General features: G+C 38.5%; 1 protein-coding gene across 1 annotated transcript in view; it reads left to right on the top strand.

Annotated features, from left to right (window-relative positions):
* Window positions 1-18907, top strand: part of THSD7B (thrombospondin type 1 domain containing 7B) — a 1057843-nt gene that overhangs the window by 1013406 nt on the left and 25530 nt on the right. The window contains exon 21 of the mRNA XM_064382803.1: window positions 7128-7273. Within this exon, the coding sequence (XP_064238873.1) occupies window positions 7128-7273 (146 nt within the window). The remainder of the gene's footprint in view (window positions 1-7127; window positions 7274-18907) is intronic.

Here is an 18907-nt window from a genome sequence, read left to right as displayed (position 1 = left end):
GCGATTGTAGGCATGAGCCATTGTGCCCAAGCCCCATGCAAGTTGCTTTTATATAGTATTTTTTATTTATATAACCTATGTGACACATATCCAGGCAGTCCTCATCATCCGGTATTCTTCACCTGAATTATTGTCCCAGCATTACTGTTGCATAGACAGCCAAGCCCCTCATAACATCAAAATATTAATGAATAAGCTTATCATTTACAAAACCTTTGCCCAGTCAACAAGCTTTCACCATTAACACACATGTTCTATCATTGCAAATCAGGGGACTTGCTGGTCTGTCTCTAGCTGGAAATTAAATGTGTGTCCACAACAAAGGGGATACAATATGGAGTGATCTTCACACCAAAGATTAAAGGGAGCCATTGGAAAAACTGATGATAATTGACTCAACAGCCAAAGACTTTATGTTCAAGCTGAGAAAGTCAGTTATGAAACATCAGGATCTCTTATAGCTATCATAAAATTATATAAGAAATATCAATGACTAATTTATTATTTGTCCTAATAATGAGTACATAATTGTAATCATAATATATATGCTAGTGGATATGAGATAAAATAAACCCACTTGCATTCTTTTTAGTTTCAGAAAAAAAGTCTCATTTAAATTTTTTTTTGATTTAGTTAAAATAATTTAATTCCCATTTAAAATAGCTTCACTTTTAAGTGGCATTTTTTTCTAACATGAATTATCTCAAGCAATAAAGACTTTCTGTATTCTCAGTTTTATTTTACAGAAGAGAAAATTTATGTACAGAAGAGTTAAAGTACTTGCATGTAGTCATATCATTTACTAGTTGTTAATTGTAGAGAGCCATTTCCAGCTAGAAACTTTTAATGCTCATTCCAGGCCTCTCTCCACCACACATGAGGTTTATTTTTTAACTTTTAATTTTTTTCTATAGATACAAGCTCTTTCTATGCTGCCAAAGCTGGTCTCAAACTCTTGGACTCAAGTGATCCTCCTGCCTCAGCCTCAAAATGCTGAGATTACAGGCATGAGCCACTGTGCCTGGCACATCAGCTAATTTTAAATTCTCTTCCTCTCATGTTCCATACTACACCATAGTTTTACCTTTAATTTGACCACATCCACCACTGCTTTCTCTCTCCCATCAAAACTCATCATCGCCAAAACAATTCCTTCAGACTCCTGCTCTTAGGAGTTCCTGATAGAATAATTATTGCTGAGAGATAGCTGCTTCGTTGACTGCTCCCTCACCCATTCTGAGATCTGGCATCCCAGGTAATATTTGACCACTACTCCTGGAGGTGGCAGGCCCTTTTATCCATAATATCCACAGAATATCTCAGAATTTTTTATTTGAGGGATAAATTTTTTTTTTTTTTTTTTTTTTTACCTTATACAACCAAAACATCCTTGACTGAAATAGAAAAAGAAACATAGTAAAATATAACAATTATCCAACAGATGCATCAGGTCCAATAATTTCTCTTACACTTGCATGCTAAAAATGTTGAACTTTAAACCAATTAAACACAAAATACATCAAAACATGTATTTACTATATGTTCCTTAGTTTCAAAAAATATTCTTGGAAGTAATAGGCATTGTTTGGAAATCTTCTCTTTGCGTTTGGATAGCAGAAGCTAGAGAAACCACATGGCTTTGCTTCCAGTGAATGGTCTTGAGACTTCATTATTTTAAAAAGTAATAGCATCATTTCTTTTCTTTTGCACTTATTAGATTTTCTCTACCTTTATGTCCAGCAGAATATATCTGTCACCTTAACAGAAATAAATAAAATGGTTCTATAGTACTGGCCCTCAGCATGCCATCAATTTAAGACAAGCTTGAAGTTATTTGGCTATAATGAAATAGAGCCTCTTTGGCTCTGATAAAGGTGACACCACAATGTCATTATCCTTACGAAGATGGATGGAACAGCTTGTAATTATAATGACATTAGGATAAGAGGTATTTCAGTCAAGAGAATAAACATTAAAGTTATTATACAACTTGAAGAGTATTTAAGCAAAAATTAATGTGAAATCTTGTGCCAAATGTGTTCATCCAGCAGGGACATTTGATGTGAATGATGTTTGACCTGTTATGATTTGAGTGATGCTGGAAGAACATCTGTTTAAACTCATACACTCCATGCAAGAGCTCTGTGCCCAGGGTTGCAGAATGAGCCCTTGCCTATATAATCACTGAAAGAATTTTTTACCACTCATATGGTTTGGCTGTGTCCCCACTCAAATCTCAACTTGAAATGTATCTCACGGAATTCCCATGTGTTTTGGAGGGACCCAGGGGAAGGCAACTGAATCATGGGGGCTGGTCTTTTCTGTGCTGTTCTCAGGATATTGAATAAGTCTCACAAGATCTGATGGGTTTATCAGGGGTTTCCACTTTTGCTTCTTCCTCATTTTTCTCTCGGCACAGCCGTATAAGAAGTGCCTTTTACCTCCTGTCATGATTCTGAGGCCTCCCCAGCCATGTGAAACTGTAAGTCCAATTAAACATCTTTTTCTTCCCAGTCTTGGATATGTCTTTATCAGCAGTGTGAAAACAGGTTAATAGAGTAAATTGATACCAGTAGAGTGGGACGCTGCTGAAAAGATACCCAAAAATCTGGAAGTGACTTTGGAACTGGGTAACAGGCAAAGGTTGGAAAAGTTTGGAGGGCTCAGAAGAAGATAGGAAAATGTGGAAAAGTTCAAAACCTCCTAGAGACTTGTTGAATGGCTTTGACAAAAATGCTGATAGTGATAAGAACAATAAAGTCCAGGCTGAGTTGGTCTCGGATGGAGATGAAGAACTTGTTTGGAACTGGAACAAAGGTGACTCTTGTTATGTTTTAGCAAAGAGACTGGCAGCATTTTGCCCCTGCCCTAGAGATTTGTGGAACTTTGAACTTGAGAGGGATGATTTAGGTTATCTGGTGGAAGAAATTTCTAAGCAGCAAAGCATTCAAAATGTGACTTGGGTGCTGTTAAAAGCATTCCATTTTAAAAGAGAAACAGAGCATAAAAGTTCAGAATATATGCAGCCTGATGATATAGTAAATAGAAAAAGCCACTTTTTTTGAGGAGAAATTCAAGCCCACTGCAGAAATTTGCATAAGTAGCAAGAACTTTAACGTGAATCCCCAAGACCTTGGGAAAAATGTCTCCAGGCCATGTCAGAGACCTTCATGGCAGCCCCTCCCATCACAACCTGGAGGCCCAGCAGGAAAAAGTGGTTTTGTGGGCCAGGCCCAGGGTCCCCATGATGTGTGTAGCCTAAGGACTCAGTGCCCTGTATCCCAGCTGCTCCAGCTGTGACCGAACAGGGCCAACATAGAGCTTGGGTTGTGGCTTCAGAGAGTGGAAGCCTCAAGCCTTGACAGCTTCCATGTGGTGTTGAGCCTGTGGGTACAAAGAAGTTAAGAACTGAGGTTTGGGGACCTCCACCTAGATTTCAGAAGATGTATGGAAACACATGCATACCCAGGCAAAAGTTTGCTGCAGAGAGGGACCCTCATGGAGAACCTCTGCTAGGGCAGTGCAGAAGGGAAATATGGGGTTGGAGCCCCCACAGAGAGTCCCTACTGGAACACCACCTTGTGGAGCTGTGATGAGAGGGCCATCATTCTCCATTCCCCAGAATGGTAGATCCATTGACAGCTTGCACCATGTGCCTGGAAAAGCTGCAGACACTCAATGCCAGCCCATGAAAGCAAGCAGGAGAGAGGCTGTACCTGCAAAGCCACAGGGGTGGAGCTGCTCAAGACCATGGGAATCCACCTTTTGCATCAGTGTGATCTGGATTTGAGACCTGGAGTCACAGGAAATCATTTTGGAACTTTAAAATTTGACTACCCCCGGTGGCTCACGCCTATAATCCCAGCACTTTGGGAGGCCGAGGTGGGTAGATCACGAGGTCAAGAGATCGAGACCATCCTGGTCAACATGGTGAAACCCCGTCTCTACTAAAAATACAAAAAATTAGCTGGGCATGGTGGTGCGTGCCTGTAATTCCAGCTACTCAAGAGGCTGAGGCAGAATTGCCTGAACCCAGGAGGCAGAGATTGCGGTGAGCCGAGATTGCACCATTGCACTCCAGCCTGGGTAACAAGAACGAAACTCCGTCTCAAAAAAAAAAAAAAAATTTGACTGCCCTACTAGATTTTGGACTTGCATGGGCCCTGTAACTCCTTTATTTTGGCCAAGTTCTCCATTTGGAATGGCTGTATTTACCCAATACCTGTACCCTTATCGTATCTAGGAAGTAACTAGTTTGCTTTTGATTTTACCCACTCATAGGCAGAAGGGACTTGCCTTGTCTCAGATGACACTTTGGACTGTGCACTTTTGAGTTAGTGCTTAAATGAGTTAAGACTTTGGGTGACTGTAGGGAGCCATGATTGGTTTTGAAATGTGATGACATGAGATTGGAGAGGCCAGGGTGGAATGATATAGTTTGACTGTATTCCCACCCAAATCTCGAATTGAATTGTATCTCCCAGAATTCTCATGTGTTGTGGGAGGGACCCAGGGGGAGGTAGCTGAATCATGGGGGCTGGTCTTTCCCGTGCTATTCTCGTGTTAGTGAGTAAGTCTCAAGAGATCTGATGGGTTTATCAGGAGTTTCCACTTTTGCTTCTTCCTCACTTTTCTCTTGCTGCCATCATGTAAGAAATTCCTTTCACCTCCCTCCATGATTCTGAGGCCTCTCAGCCATGTGGAACTCTAAGTCCAATTAAACCTCTTTTTCTTCTCAGTCTTGGGTATGTCTTTATCAGCAACATGAAAATGAATTAATACAACCACCATCCAAAATTTCTTGTATGTCTCCTATGAAAGACTGAAATAGGTAGCTGTCTTTGCTGTCTTGCTCATGTCTACCCAGCAGCATGGTTGGGTAATGCAGCAACTTCTAGAGTAAAACTGCTTTGAATCCTGTTCTCTAACCTACTTTGTTTGTTTGTTTGTTTAAACCTAAACAAGTGACTTAAATTCCCTGAGCCTCAGTTTTGTCATCGATAGTATGGGAAAACACTACAATTTTCCTCTTGGGTTATTATCACTATTAAATGAGTCCATGCATATAAAGTGTTGAAAATAGTGCCTAACACATGGAACCAGCTCAATGTATTGATATTATTATATCATCACACATTTGCATATAATATCACATCAACAATTTATGAAAATATAAATTAAACATATATTCCACTTAATGTCTGTGAAGTACTATGTTAGGCGCAGAAGTATAAACCTTAAGGAATTTAGAAGCCAGTGATTAGAACCCCCTAGTTTTCTTTAAGGTTATTCTCAGAGAGTTAGTTTCCCACCAAATCTATAATATTCTGGTGGACAGTAAGAGGTCTAGTTCTTTGAAAGTTTGAGTTACCCTTACTTATCACTAATCTTGAGGGTATCTGTAGTTGTTTATATCCAGGGTTTTCAAGTGATTTCTATGTGGAAATAAAGTCCTCACTAGCTTTCCATTTCCCTTAGGATGCATATAAAATCTTTGACATCAACTAAAAGACTCTGCTTTTGGGCCGGGCGCGGTGGCTCATGCCTGTAATCGCAGCACTTTGGGAGGCCGAGGCGGGTGGATCACGAGGTCAAGAGATCGAGACCATCCTGGTCAACATGGTGAAACCCCATCTCTACTAAAAATACAAAAAAAAATTAGCTGGGCATGGTGGCGCATGCCTGTAATCCCAGCTACTCAGGAGGCTGAGGCAGGAGAATTGCCTGAACCCAGGAGGCGGAGGTTGCAGTGAGCCGAGATCGCGCCATTGCACTCCAGCCTGGGTAACAAGAGCAAAACTCCATCTCAAAAAAAAAAAAAAAAGACTCTGCTTTTAATAGCTTTAGCAACAGTCACTCAAGCCCTTCTCACTGTCACTATCTGCTCCAGCCACACTGGCTTCTGTCAGGTCCTCAGACATGTGATCCTTTGCACATCACCATCTCTTCACGTGCTCCCTCCTGTGTGTGGCACACTCTCTCTGCACATCATATCTGGCTTACATCTTTTCAGATTTCTGCATAGAGTTCCACTGCTCATGTCAGTGATCTCTGATTCCTTCTCAGAATGGGCTGCCATTCTAATGCATGCTCCCACAGAACCTGTTTTTTTCTTTAACATTTATCACAAATACAGTCACATAAGTAACTTTATAACAACATTGGAAGTCCATCATATTCACAAATAACTAATAGTTATTAACTTATATGTGCTGAGTACCTCATCAGTAAGAATAAGAGTGAGTAGGAAAGGGTGAGAGTGAGAGTCCAAGAAAAAGAAAGAGAGAAGCACAAACAAATAATATAGGTTATTCCATCACTATTCCACTTGATGGGCTGATGACTTAATGCCTAGGAGGGGGCAGAAGATGATATGGAAGTCCTGAGCCATTTTCACTAATCAATTGTCTTTCATTGCAGAACAGGAGGCTAGTACATGAGCATGTGTTTTTTAAGCATCTTGGTTCCTTCATACAAGCCAACAACTTTATCTAGTGCTCAGTGAAGAAAGAAATTGGTTCTAAACCTCTGAAAAAAATATCTGTTTTGAATTAATTGAAATACACTATTGGATCCTTGGCATAGCACCTTCCTAGGGAATTTTTTAGAATAATTTGGATTATGTGTGACTTTTATCTTACTCACTCATGTATAACCTAGTAAACACAGAAGATGCAATTCTTACTACTTTTGTTAAATATTTGTAATGCTGGCTTAAAATATAAGATGTTTGATGTTGGAAGATACATCTTACAATTTTACTACTGTCCATAGCACACTTCAGAATGCCTTGATCATGCTAGAGCTTAATAAATACATACTTTAAATGAATTAACAGTCTACCAGTGTTTACAAGATCAGTCTACTTGGCAAAATATAAAGTTTGTACTTTGAAGACTAAAAGAATTAGAGGACAGAATTTCAGATCCTTTTTGCATTGTGAAAACCTAGATTAGCCTGTGTCTCTGTAGAATGCTAAATGAAAATGACAGAAAAACTAGAAGTGGGATAGGACAGAGTTCAGTCTATTAAAACGAAGACTTACATGTGTAAGGCAACATTCTGTTCTTCAGGTCCCTTTCCAAGCCAATCTAACTGAAAAGCTGACACCTCCCTTATCATTTTAGGTCGAATGAGCCGGACTCGATTTATCATTATGCCAACCCAAGGAGAAGGACGGCCATGCCCCACAGAGCTTACCCAGCAGAAAACCTGCCCAGTGACCCCCTGCTACAGCTGGGTCCTTGGCAACTGGTCTGCATGTAAATTGGAGGTAGGTCATGTAATAACAGTTAGAGAAATATTCATCTGTATATTCAAAGCACTTGTCTGGTCAAACCTATGCACTGATGGAATAAATTTCACAGCACCAGGGGTCTGGCACAATGTATTTTTAATGCAATGCAGAACATGGAAAAATACAACCAAGTGGCTTAACCTCATGCAGAGTGATATTGCTAGGATAATAAATAGCCATTCATTAAGCACTGATTATAATAAGACAGATCATTCGTCCTTCAGTCTCCTTGGCATCCTTAAGAATTCTGTGATTTTATTGGCTATTTGGGAATATCAAACTATTATTTAATTAGGCAAAAATCCTGATGCTGTGAAAATGCAGAGCTTGCTTTGGATTGTATTTCTTAAAGAAGCACTTTTAGGGTTAGACAAAATCTTGCAGATGAGCAGAAAACCAAAAGTGTATGAAAGTTATATTTTAATGTTATTACATGAACCATGGTTACTACATTTTCCTCAATGATTACTTTTTTATTGGCCTGACATATAAATGCCTAACAACATCATAATATATCACATACCAAGAGCTTTTGCTAGATAAGCAAAGATCCTCTACTGCATTTTCTCTCTGGCTTCTTGCTTAAGAAATAGCACATTGATTTTCCCTATTTTCTTATCTCAGTAGTTTATCCTTCAGTTCATGTTCCAAAGCCTACTTTAATTAGGTAACAATAATTCGGATTATGCATTAAGAAATCTGCAGAGTATTCTCATAGAGATGTTTAGTGTTCCTGTCAGGATGACATTGTCGGGCAACATTATTATCTTGCAGAAGTTAAATGCCTATGTATTTTAATAGGTCCCAGAGGAACAAAAATGTGTGGTACATTTGTTCAGTCTCATTTTTACAGAAAATAAGGTAACTATGCTAATTAACCAATTCAGAAGTAACTTAATAGCTTTAAATATTAATATTTTGTCTACTAGTCTAAAATCTATCCTAAGTATTCAGCAATATTTAAATGCTATTTGGACTCACAAAAATGGAAGGAACATTGCTCCTTATCATTGGGACCGCTTTGACAGAACAGAGAAAATAAGATCAAAGAATTCAGGAAGCCCTTTCAGGGGAAAGGAGAGGAAAGCTGAATGTTAGGAAGAAGACAGAGGACAAAGGATGGGAGAGAGGGAGAGACAGAGGGACAGAGAACTGACTGTGTACACACTCTAAGTCTTACCAGACATACAACTACTACTGTACCTTACATGTCTTTTGCACTTTCTCTTTTATCTTCTCAGGTATCAGGTATCTATATATTTGATAGGCAAGTCTACCAACTTGTTCCATAAGAATATTAAAGGAAAATGCCAGATGCAATGTTTGCTGTCAAATGTTGAACTTTTGCAAAAACGATAAGGACAAGAGTGGTGGGTAGTGGTCATTCTCTGTAGTGATGCTGGTGATGGGTGGAGGGTTATGGCATCTATCGAAAATACATAGTCTTGGAAGCCCTGACAAGGCTTCTGGAGACCCACCAAGGCAGGTGATTGGTTTGTGCTTTCAGAAACTTCAGAGTTCCCTCCGATTTCTAGATAGAGTGAGTCCCATTCACTGACACTTTCAGTTGGGAAATAACTCTGGAGCTAGACTTGATGTATGCAAAATCTTCAATAAACAAATCTATAGGTAATTATTCCAGGGTGGGCACTTACCCAAACGTGTCAATCAGCATTCTTCCCTAATAATTTAAAATGGAATTGATCTTATTCCAAGATACTGCAATCAGAAGCTCTTAGTTGCCACATTTTTCTACCTTGTAAACTAAGTCAGTCACTCAAAAGCAAAAAAGCACACAGAAAATGACACAAAGTAAAGCAGAGGTGCAAGAGAAAGGGAATCATGACAGTCTCTGAGTTGAGTTTGTCCTGACTTCCAGCTACGTTCCTACTTTTCCCGCAGCCTAATTGTTAACTCTTTGTGAGATAGGTAAAACCATGTCTTTTAAATAAATTGACTATATTTCATTTTATATATAAGCTGGATTTTTTAAATTACTGATTAAAATCCATGTCGGCCTTTTTACACAAAGGAAAAATATCTTTCTACAACTGCATTTGTGCTTCCCCTTGTCCTAGCATGCCCTTGCCTGCCAAACACAGGTTGGGAGCTCATTCAGTGGGGGTGGTGGTGATATTTAGGTGGCTGCTTGCCGTCACAAGTATCAATCCATAATAAAAGAAGCTGGCGTGGGGCACAGTGGATGTGCCAATTCTCCCAGTAGCTTATGTGAAAAAGGAAGTATTTATCCTCAGGCATCACTTTCTTTTTTAGCATTTCCTAACTCTTCCCAGGTTCCTCAGCTGCGCACATATACACACATATGCTCATAAGACTGCTTGAGGAGCTCAGATTCTGAAGTCTAGCAGCCCTAATTTTGGACATGGTTCTGCCAATTTTTAGCTCTGCATTTTCGGCCAAGTCTATAAACTCTCCAAACATGTATCTTCTTATTTATATAGTGAGGGTAGCAGTAGTGCCCATTTTGCTGGTTATGTGGGCAGGAAGTAGATAAGTTACATAAAGTATTTTGTATAGTAATAGACATAAGTTCAGAGCTCAATGAATTATAGTTACTATTATAATTTTTTTTATTGCATTTTAGGTTTTGGGGTACATGTGAAGAACATGCAAGATTGTTGCATAGGTGCATACGTGGCAGTGTGATTCACTGCCTTCCTCCCCTTCACCTATATGTGGCATTTCTCCCCATGCTATCTCTCCCCAACTCCCCATCCCCCGCTGTCCCTCCCCTATTTCCCCCCAACAGACTCCAGTGTGTAGTGCTCCCCTCCCTGTGTCCATGTGTTCCCATTGTTCAACACCTGCCTATGAGTGAGAACATGCGGTGTTTGATTTTGTGTTCTTGTGTCAGTTTGCTGAGAATGATGGTTTCCAGGTTCATCCATGTAATTTTTATTAAAACTATGAGTATGACTATAAGCACCATCTGCCTGTTCACGTTAGGCAGTGATGCCAATTCATTGTATACAAAACCTCTATTAATGATCTAGGCAATGGAGAGTTAGCAGGAGAATCTGTGCCGTTTACAAGCTTTTTCTGAGAAACCTGGGTCTATTTTCAGGCTCTAGTGTGTAAAATCTCTTGACTGAAGATGAGTGAATGCTTGCTTTATGATTGAAATTATTATTCTGATGCTGATTTCTCTTCACATTGTGGCTGTTGTTGTCAAAGGTATAAGCGATTAAGGTTGAATATGGACTGATCCCAAGATACATACTAGGAGCACATTGTTATTTGTCTTGGTTTTTTAAGTGATCTGTAGTATAAGTTTGTTTCTTGTTATTTCTTCACACTGTCTCATGGTGTGTAAAAAAAAATTCTAATAAACTGCATCTTTTACCTGAGGGTCTATATATCGGTACTTTCAAAACTTTCAAATTCATACATGTTGCAGTATCTTTAAACTCTTTTTCCAAGTACACAAAGTCTAATACTCCACAGTAAAACATACACCTAGACAATTCTGCAGTGAATCTGTCATCTGGAATAGTAAGTTATAAGTGAGCCATCTCTTCCCCAGAATAATTTACACCTATTGTTTTCTACTCTAGTGAATAAACATGTACTAGAATATTTGCTTTGAATAAATCTACTGTGAATTGGTTTTGAACTTCCAGTTATCTCCAAAAAAATGCATTTAGATTTAAAATTATGGTGCTTTTTTGGGACAGTTTCATATTAGGCATAGAAATTATTAGAGCAATTATTAAATACTGATAAAACAAACGTGGTAATTACTATCTGCTGTGGTCTGAATGTTTGTGCCTCCTCCTCCAAATTCATATGTCGAAACATAACCCCAAATGTGATAGAATTAAGAGGTGGAATTATTGGAAGGTGATAAGGTCATGAGGGCTCCACCCTCATCAGTGGTATTAATGTCCTTATAAAAGGGGCCCGAAGAAGCTTGTTCTTCCCTTCTACCACTTGAGGACACCCAGAAGTCACCATCTATGAGGACCTGGCTCTCATTTAAACACTTTAGGCAGGGCATGGTGGTTCATGCCTGTAATCCCTGCACTTTGGGAGGCTGAGGCAGGCGGATTGCTTGAGGTCAGGAGTTCGAGGCCAGCCTGACCAACATGACCAAATCCTGTCTCTACTAAAAATACAAAAAAAAAAAAAAAAAAAAGCCAAGTGTGGTGGCACATGCCTGTAATCTCAGCTACTTGGGAGGCTGAGGCAGGAGAAGCACTTGAACCCGGGAGGCAGAGGTTGCAGTGAGCTGAGATCACCCCACTGTACTCCAGCTTAGTCAACAAAATGAGACTCCATCTCAGAAATAATAGTAATAGGACAGGCACAGTGGCTCACACATATAATCCCAGGACTCCGAGAGGCCGAGGCAGGTGGATCACGAGGTCAGGAGTTTGAGACCAGCCTGGCCAACATGATGAAACCTCATCTCTACTAAAAATACAAAAATCAGCTGGTGTGGTGGCAGGCACCTGTAATCCCAGCTACTCGGGAGGCTTAGGCAGGATAATTACTTGCAACTGGAAGGCAGATGTTGCAGTGAGCCAAGATTGTGCCACTGCACTCCAGCCTGGGCACAAGAGTGAAACGCCATCTCAAAAAAAGAAAAATAATGAAAATATAATAATAATAATAATCATAAACACTTCAATGGCATCTTGATTTGGATTTCCCGGCTTTCACAACCATGAGCAATAAATTTCTATTGTTTATAAATTACCCAATCTATGGTATTTTATTATAGCAACGTGAACAGACTAAGAGACTAAGATAAATAAATTGTAATTCCTCTGAAAACATCTTTAAAAGAGGAAACAATGTCCCTAATTTATGTGACTGCTCAGATTCTTTAGGTTTAAAGTTGCTACTATTTCATCTCCTCCAACTTGCACCTTTTCTTTTGTGCCTGTGTGTCTTTGACTCACAACTTCCCTATGTTAAGAAGCTTTCTCAGCAGCCATTCTGTACCATCCTGCACCCTCCATCAGCTTACCCGTGACCTTCCCTTGATGCCCAGCAGCTGCTGTCACTATACCTTGGCATGGTGATGCCCGGCTGACCCACCAGCCCATAGATCACTTGCTCCATAGCCTGGAACACTGCCATGTCTGCTTTAGCAGTCCACCTTGTCCTTTACTCCTGCCTCTGCAAGAACCATAGGAGCTCTAAAATCTAGGCAATGCAGTTTAGGAGTCCTGCAAGGGAAGAGGGATAAGAAGGAGAGGACACTCTGTTTCAAGTGCATAGTTGTCAGACTGTCATCTAATAATGGATTGTACCATGTAGCACACCTGACTGGAGCAACAGAAGTGCAAAAAGACAGAAGTTTGAAGGCCTGAGCCCCTATTCTGATCTCTCTCTCTCTGTCTCTCTCTTTCCCTTTTCTTGCTTTCCCTCTTGCTCTGTCTCCTGCTCCCACCTTCACTTTTTTTCTTTGTTTTAGCATCCCCAGCAGCAGCAATAGTCACAAAGACTCTAGCTCTTTCACCAACTTCTGGACTTAGCAAAAACTGAGTAACACAGCTTAGAAGTACAGAGGAGTTAAGATTTCCTAAAATGACCATTGATCAATAAGACCTGGATCCTAGGAGTTGCTGACATTTAAATGCCTCTCCTTTCTTTCCTCTCCTCCCTGCTCTTAATGAATGGTACTGAGGCATGGTGATACCTCATGACCTGCCTAGAAGATGATGTGGGTAGCCTAGAAACTAGCCATGCTTGTTGTGAAGCTGAGGCCAGCTTGGTAACACACTACCTCCTGTTAGCTTCCCCTCCTTTCCTGCTGCAGTTACCTTTTACCTCTACTCTAGCCATACTGGTATTGGTTCTTCGTAGTGTAAAAGTTTTGCTTTGGGCTCTGTTTTCTAGAATATCCATGTGAAAACAGAGCTATCAACTGAAGTTATCCAAATATTGAATAGCCTTCTTTGAAGTATAAACACCAGACTAAAATCGAAGATACTCATCTCATGAGTGTCTGACAAAATTTTATTTATGTATTTGTTTATTTAATTTGGATCTATCTATCTATCTATCTATCTATCTATCTATCTATCTATCTATCTATCTATGTATATATATATATTTTTAGTTAAATTGATGCCCAATGGTGGAACTCGTAAAACATTTTCCTGTTAACACGACCAGGCGGAGTTGACATTGTTGATGGTGGGTTCGATCTAATAAACTATTGGTTCTAACAGTGATTGTTACTGTGTTTCATATTTTTTTTTTTTAGAAAGGAAAACAAAAAGGAAGAAAGAAAGAGAGAAAAAAATGAAGGAGAGGAAGAAAAAGGAAGAGAAAGAGGGAGAGAGAATGGGAGTATTGCTTTATTGCCCAGGCTAGAATGCAGTCTAAAAATGGGTATTGAAAACCTCTTTTATGCCAATAATTGTGCTTAACAATGGAGACAGGAAGGAATAAAGGAAGAAGATAACAAACAAGCAGCCAACCAATACTTCATTTAAACCTATGAAATGCTATGCAATTACTGAGGAGTGATTTACTTCCAATTATATAGTCACTTTTGGAATAGGTGTGATGTGGTACTGATAAGAATGTATGTTTTGTGTATTTGAAGTAGAGAGTTCTATAAATGTTTATTAAGTTTACTTGTTCCGGGTCTGAGTTCAAGTCCTGAATATCCTTGTTAATTTTCTGTCTCGTTGATCTGTCTAATATTGACAATGTGATGTTGAAGTCTCCCACTATTATTGTGTGGGAGTCTAAGTCTCTTTATAAGTCATTAAGAACTTGTCTTATGTATCTGGGTGCTCCTGTATTGGGTGCACATATATTTAGGATCGTTAGCTCTTCTTGTTGCATTGATCCTTTTACCATTATGTAATGTCCTTCTTTGCCTCTTTTGATCTTTGTTGCTTTAAAGTCTATTTTATCAGAGGCGAGAATTGCAACTCCTGCTTTTTATTTATTTATTTATTTTTGCTCTCCATTTGGTTGGTAAATATCTTCCTCCATCCCTTTGTTTTGAGTCTTTGTGTATCGTTGCATGTGAGATGGGTCTGGATGCAGCATACTGATGGGTTTTGACTTTTTATCCAGTTTGCCTATCTGTATCTTTTGATTGGGGGATGTAGTCGATTTAAATTTAGGATTAATAATAATATATATGAGTTTAATACTGCCATTTGATGCTAGCTGGCTGTTTTGCCCATTAGTTGATGTAAATTCTTTATTATGTTGATGCTCTTTACTTTTTGATTTATTTTTGGAAAGGCTGATACTAGTTGTTCCTTTATATGTGTAATGCTTCTTTCAGAAGCTCTTGTAAAGCAGGCTTGGTGGTGGTGAAATCTCTAAGTACTTGCTTGTTCACAAAAGATTTTATTTTTCCTTCGCTTGTGAAGCTTAGTTTGGCTGGATATGAAATTCTGGGTTGAAAGTTCTTTTCTTTAAGGATGTTGAATATTGGCCTGTAGGGTTTCTGCTGAGAGATCTGCTGTAAGTCTGATAGGCTTCCCTTTGTGGGTAACCTGACCTTTCTCTCTGGCTGCCCTTAGTATTTTCTCCTACATTTCAATCCTAATGAATCTGGTGATTATGTGCCTTGGGGTTGGTCTTCTTGAGGAATATGTTTGTGGTGTTCTCTGTATTACCTGGAGTTGAATATTGTCCTGCCTTACTAGGTTGGGAAAGTTTTCCTGAATAATATCCTGAAGCATATTTTCCAACTTGGATTCATTCTCTTTGTCACATTCAGGTACACCTATCAAACGTAAATTAGGTCTTTTCACATAGTCCCATATTTCTTGGAGACTTTGCTCATTCCTTTTTATCCTTTTTTCTCTAATCTTGTCTTCTTGTTTTATTTCATTAAGTTGGTCTTCGACCTCTGATATCCTTTCTTCTGCTTGATCAATTCGACTGTTAAACCTTGTGCATACTTCGCAAAGTTCTCATGTTGTGTTTTTCAGCTCGATTAATTTACTTATATTCCTCTCTAAATTGTCTGTTCTCGTTAGCATTTCATCAAACCTTTTTTCAAAGTTCTCTTTCTTTGCATTGAGTTAGAATAAGTTCTTTTAATTCACAGAACTTGAACTTTCTTATCATCCACCTTCTTAAGCCTACTTCCGTTAATGGAACGCACTTGTTCTCCATCAGGCCTTGTTCCGTTGCTGATGAGGAACTGTGATCCCCTGTAGAGGGAGAGGAGTTCTGATTTTGGGTATTCTCTGCCTTTTTAAGCTGGTTTCTTCCCTTCATTATAAATTTATCTATCTGTCATCTTTGTAATTACCGACTTTCTAATTAGGTCTCTGAGTGGACGTCCAACTTGTTGATTCCCAGCACTGAAATCTGAGCAATCCACTGCACCAGCCAAAACAGCGGTGTTAAGATTGACGGTGCTTTTCTGCCTGGGAATCTCCTGTCTGGCTCCCTTCTTGAGTCCGTCCTTCAATCAGCTGAGTAGGCGACTCTGCCTTCCCGGAGCTCCAAACGTTGGCCAAAAGGGGACCCAGTCCTGCTTACTCTGCACCAAGAACCGCTGCACTGAGGCACTGGCAAAACTGCCGCACCGGCCACAAGAGTCGAGCTGGTGACCCGTGGGGCTCCTCTGCTGGGAATCTCCTGGTCCTTGAGCAACAAAAATTCGTCTGAAAGTGTGGCGTCCTCTCATTCTCTGTGCTTTCACTGGGAGCTGCAATCCCGAGCTGCTAGTGATCAGCCATCTTGGATCTCTCTTATTAGGGCTAGTGGTTTACTGACTACCTACTATCTAATTTGGAACTATATTTTTAATAAATAATAGATGTATATATTTTCCAGGTATATGATAACTTAGTACATTGATATAATTTGTAAATGTCAAGTTGGTGTGATTGGGATATCCATTATCTTATATATTTGTCTTTATGCTAGAACAACTCAAATTATTCTCTTCTATCTACTTTGAAATACACAGTGAATTATTGTAAGCTATAGTCACCTTACTGATCTATCACACACTGGGTCTTCTTTCTTATATCAAACTATAAATTTGTACCCATTAATCAACCTTTCTTCATCCCCCCTCATCCCTAGACCTTCTTCCCTCTGATAACCGTCAATCTTAACTCTCTATCTTTATAAGATCCACCTTTTTAGCTTTCACATATGAGTGAGAACATGTGACATTTGTCTTTCTGTGTTTGGCTTATTTCACTTAATGAACTCCATTAAGTGAAATTTATGTTCCATTTATGTTTATGCAAGTGATAGGATTTTATTCTTTCTTATGGTTGAATAATAGTCCATTTGTGTACATTATACCACATGTTCTTTATCCTTCATCCATTGATGGGCACTTAGGTTGGTTCCATAGTTTGACAGTTGCTAATTGTGCTGCAGTAAACATGGGAGTGCAGTTGTCTCTTCCATTGATTGACCTCTTTCTTTTCTCTTGAATATGTGCTGTGTGTGTGTGTGTGTGTGTGTGTGTGTGTGTATTCAATAGTACAATTTCTGTATATTGTACTTCCATTTGTATTTTTTCGAGGAACCTCCATTCAGTTTTTCATAATGGCTGTACTAATTTAAATTCCTACCAACAGTATTAAAGGGTTCTCTGTTGTCCACATCCTCACCAGCATCCATTATTATCTCTTTTTTATAATAGCCATTTTAGCTGGGGTAAGATGATGTCTTATTATTTTGCATTTTGATTTGCATTTTTCTGATGATTAGTAATGTTGAATTTTTTTTTCATATAGCATTTGGCTATTTGCATGTCTTCTTTAGAGAAAGGTCTACTCAGGTCTTTTGCCCAATTTTAAATTGGATTATTTGTTTTTTGTTTTTGTTTTTGTTTTTTGCTATTGAGTTCTTTGAACTTTTTATTTATTCTGGTTATTAATTCCTTATCACATGGGTAGTTTGCAAACATTTTCTCCCATTCTGTTGGTTATCTCTTCACTTTGTTGATTGTTTACTATGCAGAAGCTTTTTAGCTTGTTGTAATCTCATTTGTCTATTTTTGCTTTGATTGCCTGTGTTTTGATGTCTTACATGAAAGAAAAAAAATTTTTCCCAGACCAGTATCCCAGAGCATTTTCCCAAAATTGTTTGCTTGTAGTAGTTTCAAAGTTTCAGTTCTTAGGTTTAAGATTTTAATATATTTTGATTTAATTTTCATATATGTTGAGAGTTAAAGGACTAGTTTCAGTCTTCTGCATATGCTTATCCAGTTTTCCCAGTAATATTTATTGAAGAGACTATCATTTCCCCACTACATGTTCTTGGCACCTTTGTTTAAACTGGGTTGACTATAAATGCATGAATATAAATCTGCATATAAATCTGGATTTTTTAAATCATGCATATAAATCTGAGTTTTTTTATTTTGTTCCCATTTGTCTAAGTATCTGTTTTTATGCCAGTGCAATGCTGATTTGCTTACTACAGGTTTGTAGTATATTTTGAAGTCAGATAGCATGATGCCTTCAGCATTGTTCCTTTTGCTTAGGATTAAGCAAAGATATTTTCAAGATATCTTTGAATATCCTTGAAAGATATTTTCAAGATATCTTTCAAGATATGTCCAAGATATTTTTAGTTTCATCTGGGCACAATGGCTTACACATGTAATCCCAGCACTTTGGGAGTCTGAGGTGGGAGAATCCTTTGAGCTCAGGAGTTCGAGACCAGCTTGGATAATATAGTGAGATCTCATCTCTACTAAAATTCAAAAAAATGTTAGCCAAGTGTGGTGATGCCTGCCTGTAGTCCCAGCTACTCGGGGAGCTGAGGTGGGAAGACAGCTTGATCCTGAGAGGTTGAGGTTGTAATGACCCCTGATTATGCCACTGCATTGATATTTTGAGCTCCATATACATTTGACAATTTTTTTCTATGTATGTGAGAATGTCTTTGATATTTTGATGGTGATTGCACTGAATCTCTAAATTGCTTTGGGAAGTATCATTATTTTAACAATACCTGTTATTCCAATTCATTTGCATAGCATGTCTTTCCATTTTTGTATATCATCTTCAATTACTTTCATTAGCATTTTATAACTTTTCTTGTATAGATCTTTCACTTTTTTGATTAAATTGATTTGTAGGTATTTTATATTCTTTATAGTGATTGCAAATTAGATTGCATTCTTGATTTATTTTTCAGGTTGTTCACTGTTGGTGTATGTAAATGCTACTGATTTTTGTATGTTAATTTTGTATCCTGTAACTTTACATAATTCATTTATCATTTGCAAGAGTTTTTTGGTAGAGCCTTTAGGTTTTTGTAAGTACAAGATCATATCATCTGCAAACAAGGCTAATTTGACTTTTTCCTTTTCAACTTAGATGTCCTTTATTCCCTTCTCTTGCCTAATTGCTATGGCTAAGTCTTCCAGTATTACGTTGAATAAAAGTGGTAAAAGTGGGCATCCTTGTCTTGTTCCAGATCTTAGAGCAAAGGCTTTCCATTTGTTTCCATTCAATACAGTGTTAGCTGTGAGTTTGTCATATGAAATCTTTACTATTTTGAGTTATTTTTCCTTCCATATCTAATTTGTCAAGAGTTTCTATCATAAAGGAATATTGAATTTTATCAAACACTTTTCAGCATCTATTGAAATGATCATACAGTTTTTGTTCTTGCTTC

The sequence above is a fragment of the Aotus nancymaae genome, unplaced genomic scaffold (genome assembly GCF_030222135.1).
Source record: "Aotus nancymaae isolate 86718 unplaced genomic scaffold, 86718_ANA_hifiasm-v0.15.2.pri h1tg000029l, whole genome shotgun sequence".
Classification (NCBI taxonomy): Eukaryota; Metazoa; Chordata; class Mammalia; order Primates; family Aotidae; genus Aotus; species Aotus nancymaae.
Note: the sequence above shows the minus strand (reverse complement) of the source record. Positions and strands in the feature narration are given on the sequence as shown.